General features: G+C 42.9%; 1 protein-coding gene across 5 annotated transcripts in view; it reads left to right on the top strand.

The window, feature by feature from the left end:
* Nucleotides 1-12,125, top strand: part of CGNL1 (cingulin like 1) — a 171,998-nt gene that overhangs the window by 77,413 nt on the left and 82,460 nt on the right. For all 5 annotated transcript variants that reach the window (XM_037833864.1, XM_037833863.1, XM_037833861.1 and 2 more), the window contains exon 8: nucleotides 3,573-3,785. In XM_037833864.1, the coding sequence (XP_037689792.1) occupies nucleotides 3,573-3,785 (213 nt within the window). The remainder of the gene's footprint in view (nucleotides 1-3,572; nucleotides 3,786-12,125) is intronic.

The raw sequence follows: 12,125 nt of genomic DNA, 5'->3' as shown, positions 1-12,125 counted from the left end.
CTTTTTTCACTTAGCATTACATGTTATTTGATGTCACTGTAGATCATTCTTCAGCATTTGAATAAACATACCACAATCTATGCTATTTTCCTGATAATGTTTATTTGGGTTATCTCCCATGTATTGTTATGGAAAACACAGCTCTGGACATTCTGAGGCATGTCTTTCGGTCCATCTGCTGTCGGAACAGCCACTTGCTGCTGGTAATAACAGCCAAGTCCCATAGTGTACTTCCTTTTACTCTCCACTTTCTCTCTTTCTTGTCTTTTCAGATTCTGGTCGCATTTCTTTGCTTTAGTTTAAAAAGGTGGCCCTCCTCACAGGCACTGCCATCCAAACACAGTGCTTTGTTCTGTTTGCATCAAGCAGACTGATCACAGTGTAATTGTTTGGTCCTCAGTCCTTCTTGAATGTCTGATTTTCTTGTTGGGTCCATAGAGGCTGCTTGATTAAAAGAATGAGCACTGGTTTCAGATCTGGGTCCGAATCTTGGCTCTACCACTTATAAGCTGTGTGACCTTCGGCAAATTAGCATCTCAGACCTCCAACAGTTTTTTCATTTATACTATAAACGTGATAATAGTATGATTTTTGGTTATGTTTAGCATAATTCTTATTATTTGGTAGATACCAAACACATCACATGTCAACTTTTGTTGTTGTCTTCTGTCCACCTTCCTTCAAACTCCCCTCCCCCCGTAGGTTTTCCTCTCCTGGCTACTTTCAGATGTAACTATTCTGGATGCATTAAGGTTTTGAAAGTGCTCATTCTGAATAGCCAATTTTATCTTGTTTTCTTTGATTGGAGTCTATAGAGAGTCATGTTCATCTCTAATGGATGTTTATATATTCTTTCCCTTCTTTGGCTTGACGTATTTGGCAATAAAACCCCGAGTTGATGAAGTGAAGATTTTGAAATCTTGTGTGCCTTTTGGTCTCTATTCTGGAAAACTTCAAGTGCTGCTGAAGTGATAGAGTGAGGTGTGATCTGATAGGATTTGTGCAACACAGACCACTTAAGCAACAGCCGCAGCCCCAGATAACAGCATGCTGGATAGAATGAACCATAAAATCCTCAATTCTTGACGTTCATTGGCAGCAGTACACAACAGGCAACACAAAACACAGAAATATTGTGGAAAAGATAAGTGTGGGAAGAGGAACTGCCTTATCGTTAAAACAATTGAGAAATGTGTGAGAGTAAAAGCAGGAAACAGGAGTCAGAATCGCAAGGGCTGTTTTGAAGAAGCTGGCAGAAGGCTCCAGGAAGACCCAAAGGGGTAGCTGATAGCAATGATTTGAGGGAGGCTCTGCTACTTCTTATGGAGGGGTGGACAGTGGGGGCTGCAGGGTGTCCCTTTGATAAATATCAGGATGGGGAGCATTTTCATAACGTCTCTGGGTTTGGTGCCTTTGAAGAGCCCGAGTTGCCCTAGTTACCTGGAGGAGAGTCTCTTGACGTTTTGTCTGAGTTAATCAATGCCTGCCAGTTACATTCATGAAGGGCTAAGTCTTGGTTTGTGTAAGGAGCTACATCCTGGAATTCCAGAGGCTTTCCTGGTTCAGTGGATGTGAGTTCCAGAGCACATGAAAGTGATTTTACCCATTCATCAGTGACACAGTTCTTGAATGGAAAGTATCCTATCGTCTCTGAGGCTTTGGGAGCTGTTTTAATTTTCTAGGGCTGCGATCACAAAATGGCAGAAAACAACAGGAATTTATACAGTTCTGGAGGCGAGAATTGTGAAATCCGTGTGTTGGCAGGGCCGTGCTCCCTCTGAAGACTCTAGAAGAGAATCCTTCCTTGTCTTTTGGGCATTCCTCAGCTTGTATGTGTCACTCCACTCTCCACCCCTGTCTTCACATGGCCATCTTCCCTCTGAGTCTGTATCTCTGTATCTAAATTTCCCCTTCTTTTAAGGACACCAGTCATATTGGAGTTGGAGCTGCTCTAATCCAGTATGACCTCATCTTAATTTGATCACATCTGCAAAGACCCTATTTCCAAATAAGGTCACAGTCACAGGTTCTGGGTGGACATCAACAGGGTGGGTGGGGTGGGAGGGTGTTAGGTGATGATGCACCCCAGTACAGGGCTTAAACCAGGGTGGAAGAGAAAGGATCCAAGATGTTACAGAACTTTTTCGTGGTGAGGGACAAGTATGAGAGAGAAGTGAAAGTTGCTGCCAAGCTCCTGAGTTTGGGTGCTTAAGGGGCAGGTTGTGCCATTTACTAGAATAATGAATGAAGAAAGAGGAAAGGAAGGGACACGATGAATTCATTTAAAAATGCAACCCTCCTGAATCTCAGGTGCCTATGGGGCATCCAGACGGAAGTGTCTGTATGTAGCAGGTCTTTGGAAGTGAGAGTCTGAATTCAGACCAGGTTGGAGTCATTTACGTAGTATTGATAGTTGAAAAAATGAGACGAGCTTGCCCCAAAAGAATAAAGAATGCAAAGTTGCAATTCTTGGGGATCATCTTAGCTTTTTAAAGAGGGGGAGAAAAGCCAGAAAAAGTGGCCTGAGGGACGAAAACAGAAGAGTGTAGTGTCTGAGCTACAAGGCAGAAGAGAATTTTAAGGAGACAGGAAGGGAAGATCAAAGAAAGATCCAGAGGAGTGAGGCCTGAGACGAGGTCATTGGATGTGGTGATTAAGAGGCCACTGTGACGTGGGAGGGGCAGTGTTAGTAGAGTGGGACAAAAGCCAGAAGCAAGAGATTAAGGAGTGAGTGGGTGGTCAAGAAGTAGAAGCAGCGAACAGAAACTATGCTTTCAAAAAGCTTGGTAGTAAAGCTTGGGGATAACCAAGGAGAGGTCTTCTCCCTCGTTGACCCAGGGAATTCTTGTGCTCTGAGGGAAAGGACAGAGATTTGAGGAAAAGAAGAAAATGTCAGAAAGAAGAGATAGGTTATAGAGTGTGGACATGGAGCAGGCTGGTGGGGAATAGTTAGTTCTCTGTGAAGTGGCTTCGAGTGGAGAGAAGGTACAGATTGCAGGGAAAAGCTGAGGTGAGGGGAAGAGGGAGGTGTTCATGATGGGCTGCCCCAAGCCTCCCTAGTCAAGCGTGAAGTAAGGTCATCTGCAGAAGTGAGCAAGTCTCAAACGTGAGGACAGCTATGAAGGTCTAGGACAAAGATAAAAGGAATCCTGAGCCTTTGGCAGGACACCCTTGGGATTAGACAGTGTGATTTAATAGAACTTGTTGCCCTGGTTTTGTGAGAAAATGTGAATATTGTGCTCTGCTCAGGCAGGCAAGTGCAATGGAAGGAAGAAGAGGGGCAGGATCATCCCAGTACTAGAAATATGGATAAAGGGTTAGATCACACTCAGCGTTCCAGTTGGGTATGAAGCAAGTGAGCCCAGGAAGAGAATGATTGTCTCTGAGAACCGAAGTGGGAGAGGAAGAGATGGTCTAAATCGGTTGGGTAGTGTGAGGAAGAAGAGGGTGGGAAGGACAGGTGATAGCGTGTGTGGCTGGGGGTTTGGGTGGGTGAACTGGAAAGGGAATACAGATCCTCTCAACAAGGATACTTCATCTTCATCTCCCCTGTCCACGTTTCCTTTCTTCAGGAACTCTTACAGGCAAAACAGGATCTGCAAGATCTATTGATTGCCAAAGAGGAACAAGAAGATCTCTTGAGGAAGCGGGAGCGTGAACTCACTGCCCTGAAGGGAGCCTTGAAAGAAGAGGTGTCCAGCCATGATCTGGAGATGGACAAACTAAAGGAGCAGTACGATGCTGAGCTGCGGGTCCTGAGAGAGAGTGTGGAAGAAGCCACCAAGGTGAGTCAACTGGAATGGGCCCTGTCAAACCATAGAGGATGTTAGCAATGGGGCAGAAGTATCAGGCCTGGGGACAGGTGAAAAGATAAGGCCACCTCTCCCACAACAGTGCACAGTTTTTCCCTTACTTTTAACTACAGAGTGAAACTTAGCTTCATTAGATCTAGAAAACAGAGCTTGTCAACAAAGAATAAGCTCAACAGTTCTGCAATTGAGATTCAGTTTATAAAGTTAAAAACTGTTAAGGATGTTAGTTAAATGTTAACTCACAAGGTAAGATTTAGAGGACTGTGAATGAGCACTTGAAGTTCTGTAGGCTCTTGCAGAGTGGAGAGCTATACCTTCCTAGGTGTTCCTAAGAGTCCGAAGCCTGGAGTATTGTGTGACTTTGCTAATGGGACAGCATTGCAGCAGGCACCCAGATTTCTGGAGTGCTTCACCCCTGCCCTAACCCATTCCTTCTGACTTGTACAACCTTTTGTTAGACAATCCAGTTTCTTTTTTTCAGCAAAATTATATGAGGGTTAATTGGCTGAATTGCCTAAATTCTTCCAAGATAATTTTTCTCTTAATTGAATTCTTGGCTCCTACAAATAGATCCTAAATTATGTTGAAGTCTTTTGGGGTGGGCCTCATGTTGGCTGTTGAAGAAAAAAGCAATGTTTTGAAGGGGAAAGCGCCTTCAAATATCGTGCCAACTTTAGGGAAATGGGAAATACGCAGTATAGACTTTTTAGATTCTAAAAAATCATCTAGGTTACTGTGATGAAGAAAGAGAACTCTTGATATAGTTTGTTTATTCTGCAATGATTATGTTGACAGCTCAGTGCTACTAGGCCATGTCTCCTGTAAGCTCCATGGTGATTCACAGATTTTCAATTATGGGATGATAATTGCAGATGACAGGAAGTGAAAGATGGGTCTGTTTGTTGCAACAATAAAAAGATCTGGAAAGTAGTCTGTTTTGGGTTACTAGAACCTTGAGACAGTTTAAAAAAAAAAGTCTCTCCTTGTTTTGCTTGTCTTAGGCTTTTTGAGATTTGCTTTCATCTGAGGGAGGAAAGGGAAACTGATTTAATTTTCACTGCTTTGAGGGGACATGATGGTTTTCTGTCTCATTTCATTTCTGTGCAATAGCCCGTTGTCCTTAATACTGACCTTTCTGTGCTGTTGCTTCATCAGGGACATGTGGACAGGCTACTGAGGAAGATGAGCCTCCTTTGGACCCCTTATTTCTTTATGACCTTTAGACCTTGAATCAAAGCTCAAGTTTACATGGTCTGTTCTGGGTGGCTCATTTAGAGGTAGTTGAGAACAGTGCTTTGACGTATGTTTATAGTGATTTGACTATAGGAAAATCAAACTTGTGCAACTGATGGGCCACAAGGTATTTTTTTCTTTGGAAACTTCTAGGTTCTCTTCTGTCACAGATACGTAAGTGGGGAAGGGAAACATGGGAGGCAAAAGAGGTATGTTTTTTGTATGCAATTGAGGGACTTAGGCTATTGCATTTTGATCCTTTTGAAGGTCTACATGGATTTAGCTCAGATTATGCCAATTCAAGGAAGATATCTGCATTGACCCACATCAGTCTGAAAGAAATAATGTGAGTTATAGCTAAGACATGTATCATTGGCAGAGAAAGTAGAGTGTCTGAGTTCCAGGAAGTTAACGTAAAGGGGTTCACCTTAACACCCATTGGGATGCATGTCAGCATCTTTGCTCCAGATCGTATTCTTAATATTATATTCACAGACTGGGCTGGGTGAGTATCTCTTCGAAAGGCTCACCCTCAAGCACGATTAGGGGCCTCCGGAGCCCAGAGGCCAGCTTATTTCCCTTAAAATAAAAATCTGATCATGTCAGCCTCTGATCAGATACTTCACTTGGCTACCTGTTGGTCCCAGGCTTAAGTTCAAAATTCTTAGCATGGTAGACAATAAAAGTTCCTTCTCTGCCTAACCCCATCTCTAGAAAACTCCGTGTTCTTTTAGACCTCTCGCCTCTTTGTATATTTAGAATGACTTTTTTTTTCTACTTTTCTGCCTGACAAACCTCTTCTCATCCTCTGAGTCTCTCCCTAGATGCCCTTTCCCCTTGAAGGTGCCCCTGATATCTCCATTCCCCTTAGTGGAGTTAGTTGCTCCCTATTCATCCCTCTACTGTAGTTTGTCTCATACCATGCTGCAATTTGTTTTCATGTCTGCCTCCTCCATCAGACGCTGAGCTTCTTAGCACAGGGGCATTTTTATCCCTTTTCTTTTCCTAGAGTGGGAGTGACAAATACCTGGGAGGCCAGACAGGTTGCATAAATGAGTGAAGCTCTGGGTGTATGTTGAGGTGGCCGTAGGGTATGGTGGGGACTGTGGCAAACTGGAGAATGTGCTCTGCTGTAGAGGTCAGTCGCTGCTCTGCTCTAGTCAAAAGCTGCCAATGAAGGAATGCTGGGCCCGTGTTCACTGTATCTTTGAATTTTTCAAGAGAAGCCAGATATCTGGATGTTAATGTGACTCCTGACTTTTAAGCGTTGCCTTAAATTAAAACAAAAACACGTCATCAAGCACAACCCACGTGCAGGAGATGGTCTGTGATCTTTGCCCCTTGAGCTTAGCACAGTGCCTGGCTAAGCGTCTGTGGCATGTCCATTGAATGAAAGTAAGTTGAGGACAAGCTCCCCCCTAGCTGGGTTTCGAGACTCTGGTGTGTGTTCCTATTGGATTTTCAGATGCCGATGTGGGAGGGATTTTAGGAAGCTTTGCTATTACTCTGTGAATTTCTGTGCCTTGATACTAAATTTCCCTTTAGTTTCTTAAAGAGAAACATTATTGTATTTTCACTCCTTGGTAGCTATTTCTTCTGAAGTTTTTTTTTTTTTTTTACGTTATTCATGTGTTAGTATTATACAATAGAATTTTATATTAGTCTATTAACTGCTTTAAGGGGAGTGAATTACATTTTAATTTTCTAATTTGGTTAAGAGCATTTCTTAAATTCCCTGCCGCAGGGGAGGGATCCACCTTCCAGAGTGACTAAAGCTGACATTTGTTGAAGGAACTGCATTGCATATAGAAAGTTCATTTCCTTACTAAGTCTCAGGAGACAGCTCAGCATTCTCTCTCCACAGTTTTTTCTAATTTGTGCCACTGCCCCAGGGCCAAAAACCCTCTAAGTGCTGTTTTATTGTTGTCAAATAACATTTTTTGCTGGCCTTAGCTTGAGTGCTAGAAGTTTTAAATTACTGAAACATTTGGTGAAAATGCCCGATTATATTAAGAACATTCTACAGGTATTGCAGACAGATACTCTGTAAAGGTTTTTTGTAGACACAAACAGCCACACCTTTTTCAGAACAGAGTGACTGCTCAGCAAAGGAGAATTCATAAATACCTCGGTTAGGTGGGGTTTCCTCATTAAGTTGGCCCTCACTAGCAAAGCGGTGGTGGCTGGGATTATTAGGTGTTACTTAAGTTACCTTATAGAGAAATGGATCTTTGCAGTCTGTTACAAAGAGGATTCTCTCTGTCAAACATTCCTTTAAAGAATGGTTAAGTGCTCTGGCACCTTATTTCATAATATAATTTTCTCTGTTGTGCAACCTTTGGCACTCTCTCCAGTTTTGAAAAGGAAATGTTCTCTTTCTCCTTGGGCTTGTGGCAGTGGCTGGGACCCATTTGCAAAATGGACAGTTGATGGGAATGTGAATGACTGCCACCTGAGAGTAAAATGAAGACTGAACATGGTTGCTAGCTTCTCTTTTCCATCTCTGACCTTCCTATCTCCAACTCTTGTGCAAAAGAGAAGCATAATACAGTAGAGTTTCTTAAGATTCCTCAGAGAATAGGGTAAGTTCGGATGCCAGCCCCTCCAAGAACTTCCCTGGTTGCCTCTAATTTTGTATCTTAAAGCTGCAGATATTTTGAGGATGACAAAAGAGCTACTTTTATTTTTGTGGTGGGCAGTGTGACTTCTGGGCCATCAGATGCTTTCAGAATGCCCGCCATATAGCAGTTACACAACAAATATCTCTTCAACAAACGGATGAGGGAGGAGAGGGAAGGTGATGACATGTAAGATACTCTTGCCATTCTTCTTCATTTGTATTATTTTTAAATACAGTATTTACAGATTTATTTATTGAGTAGTTGCAGGGCATGTGCTAAATTCTATGAGGGATATGAAGATAAATTGGATAGAATCTGCCCTGCTGGGAGATTGAAGAGGAGATAACACTTTAGTTGACTACAGAGTGGGAAGGAGTAGATGCGCCAAGACAGAGATCAAGTCCTGTGGAAGAAACGTCTCTATTATGGAGAAGGACCAGCAGCAGTCAAAGAAGATGTCATGGAGGGTACAGTATTTGAGTTGAACTTTGAAAGGTGAGTAGTATCTGGACATGTGGACATGGGCGCTGAGGACATTTTGGGTATGGAGTGCAGCCTAGGCAATGCCTTATGGGTGGGAAAGTGAGGTGTATGTTTGGGCTGGAGCCTTGTGGAACAATAAAAATTAAGGTTGCTATAGATTTTGAAATGAGACTTAAGAGGCAGGGCATCCAGTGAGTGGACCATATTTGAATCCTGATTCAAACAAACCACTTGTGAAAAGCAAAAATATTTTAAATAACTGGGGGCATTTAAATAATGCCCAAATATTTAACAATATCAAGAAATTATTTTTTAGGGATGATAATAGTGTTGTGGTCAGTTTTAAGAGTCTGTCTTTTAGAGAAACCTACTGGAGTATTTATGGATGAAGGGGTAGGCTGTCTGGGATTTGCTTCAGAACACTCCATGTGGGAGGTGGTATGCATGGAACAAGACCAGCCACATGTTGACAAGTGTTAAAGCTGGAGGATGAGGATATAAGAATTAATTGCACGATTCTTTCTACTTCTGTGAATGTTTGTAGTTTACTTTATATATATACAGAGCAACGACACACAAAAGAATTAAGATAGAAAAGGTGGGGCGGGTCAGATTGTGCAGTCTAATTGAATGTCGTGATGGGGAAGTTGGTTTTTAACTGATAGCCAGTGGAGGAATAGTTGATTTTTTTAGGGACTGAATAGAGACATTACTTTTAATGGTGGGAGCTGGTGGTAGGAGAAGTTGGAAGTTGCATGAGTGGTTAGAAGTAGGGGGTGAGGAGAAACAAGCTGCCTACAGGAGGGGCTGAGGAGAGGAGGGGCAGCTCTGAGAGGCCTCTCAGAGGGAGTGTTGATTGGGGTGAGGGAGAAAGAAGAGACAAAATTAACCCCGCAGGGTTAACCCCTGGGTGCCTGGAAGGAGGCCTTGCTGGGAAAGCTAATGAGTTCACTTTGGGGGTGCATGGAGATTGGGGTTTCACTGGGGCCTCTGGGTGAACATGGTAATGAGAGGCAGGGCTGCCCTGTAGTCCTGGAGTAATGTGGGGTGCTGAGGTTAGTCTCTAAGGGCAGGGATAGGGGTGGGGGTGGGGGGATGAGCTCTAATGGGAGGGAGAGAAGAGAAAGGGGGCTCCAGAGATGGGAGGGAAGGGAAGAAAGATGCAGGGACCTGAAGAGAAGTGGCGAAGTCCTGTGACAGGAGAGTAAGGGGAAGAGTTTTATTTGGCTTAATTAATGGTAAGTTTGAGGGACTTCTAAAAGCAGCCTATGTTTTGCATGTATATTTGTACTGAGTCTCTACTTTTATCTGGTTCTGCTCCTCATATTGTAAATTCTTTCTGACCTTATGACCATGTTTCACATTCTATAACCCTTACAGAAATTTCGTTCATAGTCAGTATTTTTTCCCTCCAAAACTGACCTCAAATCATGTCTATATATTTGCTTTCCATCCAACAATTCGGAAATTCAGTCAGTCTCATAAAAATGGGTATGTGCTCTGGTGCTCCTTTCCCACAACACTTCTAGATTCTCCCATCCCGCTCTCCTGCCAGTCTGTGAACAGTTTCCATCAAAGCTCAAGGTCAACGGGGGGTCAGACTGTAAAACCAGTGCTAATCTTAGGATCAATGGAATTGCTCTGTGTAAGACCTGGCTAATTCAGTGTAAAATCTCATTCCTGTCTTCTCTGAGGGAGCCAGTTTGGTCAGGGAAACTAACAATTTCCATTTCCTCAGCTTTTTAACTTCAATTGATCAATTTACCCTGAATGACAGCTATTGAGAGCAGGAAAAGCTGTGTGGAAAACTTTTCCTCAGACTCATACATACCTAGAGAGACACTGAAATTTATAATAGCAAAAGTAAATGGATAAGATTCAGTGTTTAAAAAGATCTCTTTCCTTTCATTTTTTTTCTCTACAACTTTTTTTTGGGGGGTGGGGAGGTGGGGAGCAGAATTGACTCTTAATAATTGTATCATCTTCTGCATTTGGTACTGATTAATAACTAGATAAATAAGAGTCTCTGGTGTGGTGTCCTAGGATTTTCCTTTCGAAACCTCCATCCTGGTGCCTTATACCATGGCCCTGATCCCAGATTCCTCATGGGTCCTGAGGGCTGATACCCATCATGAGAAAACTCTGGGGCCCGGTGACTGATAAGCTTTTTAAGGAGCATTTATGAGCAGTAAACAGAACATCCTCCACTTCACACTCCAGGTGTTTAAACTGAGCTGCTCCACAGTCACTTGTAAGAGTTAGAGAGTCTGGGAAATGCTCATTCATTTTTCATCATGCATTTGAGTGTGTTTGAGTGCCAGCACGGTACTGGGCACTGAGGAGCTCTAGCTTTGAGGGTCTTTTCCAGTCTTGTGGGAAGAAAAAAAATGTACAATAAAAAGTGAAGTTCTAGGTGCTGTCATTGAATACGCAGGGTAGGAGATCAGGAAATGCTTATAGCTCTAGGTGGCAAAATTTAGGAGAGAGAATAGTGCATCAGTTCTGTGATTTGAAACCCTACGTGACCTTTACCAGCAAAGATTTAAGAATTAGGAATGAAAAAGATACTTTCTTTTCCTAGAACCTCTTCTAGAGTTTCTGGACACTAGTACAACATGAACCTGCTGTCTTTGTACCCAACTCCTTTTACTAGAACTTAGAGTTGACAGAATTCTTGGGGAGTTTAAATGGTTTAAATACAAGACAAATAAAGAATATTGACCCCAAGGGATGAGTCAAAATATATTTTATTTATTTTAAAAAAATCATTAAAATCCCAATTACAGTTAAGATTTCCAGATAGCAGGACCTCATAAAATAAAATCTTTATGACAAGGGCCTCTAACTTTCCTGGTTAGATTGTCAGAGTTGAGGGACCTCTCCTTCCAGATCTGATATTGTGACTTGTGGTGAGTAGATTCAACTGCCCTTGTTTTGTGGGAAATCATTTTGGCTTTAGTGTCACAGTGCAGGAGGAAGCACTGATGAAGAATTACACAGGGATAGGTATGACATTTGACAGTGTTTTTGAAGATACCTTTAAGCCTCTGGAGTGGGTTTAAGTGTTTGGTTGTTTTCTGGTAGCTCTGTCATGGGGCCAGTGGCTGGGTTTGCAGGACACTTAGGGCGCACAGATGGCCCAGAAGTTCACAGCAAGTTCACATGCCGTGTGAGGAGAAGGTATCGAGACATATTTGGGTGGAGAAGATGGTGGAAACTTGTCTTGACCCCAGGAAGAGGAACAGAACAGCCTGGTCTCAAAGTCATGCTGCATCTGCCTCACCTCACTTAGGCCTGAAACCGTGGAGCAAGGAGAGCTCTCGCCCATTCCCCCGTGTGATGAGGACTGACCAGGGGAAACAGGCTTCATCGGCTTGAGGAGATTTGATGTTCAACAGCATCCATTCCTAACCATTAGGCATGGATTGTTGATACAGTTTTTGGACTCTCCATTCAATAGATCACTCATTCATAGTCATTTATTAATGAAGCAAATATTGAGCACTTCCTTTATGTCAGGCACTGCTGGGTTGTGGGAATAAACCAGACAAAAAAGGGTATGTGAGGAGGTTTGGAACTTTCAGCCTAGTGGGAGGCAGACATTATTCAAATCATCACATTTATAAATATGTAATTCAGCTGTGATAAGCACTTTGAGGTTTAGGGAGGGGAGGCATCCTTGAGGAAATGAGGATGGAGATGTGAAGGATGAATAGGAATTAACTAGACAACAACAAAAATAAAAACCCTCACAGAATGATCCGGTCAGGGGGAACAGCATGTTTAGAGGGCTTGTGGCAGGAGGCAGCGTGGTCTGTTGAAGATGTTGAATGATGGCCATTGAGGCTGAAGTGTGGGGGGCGAGATGAAGTAGAGAGGCAAGTAGGGCCAGCTCATGCAGGGCCTGTGAGGAGCATCTTTAGGATTTCCTAAGAGCAGTGGAAATCATTAAAGACGTAAAGAGGGTGGGTGGTGG

This window comes from Choloepus didactylus, chromosome 4 (assembly GCF_015220235.1).
Source record: "Choloepus didactylus isolate mChoDid1 chromosome 4, mChoDid1.pri, whole genome shotgun sequence".
Classification (NCBI taxonomy): Eukaryota; Metazoa; Chordata; class Mammalia; order Pilosa; family Megalonychidae; genus Choloepus; species Choloepus didactylus.
The sequence above is the reverse complement of the archived record's forward strand: the minus strand, read 5'-3'. Positions and strand labels throughout refer to the sequence as shown.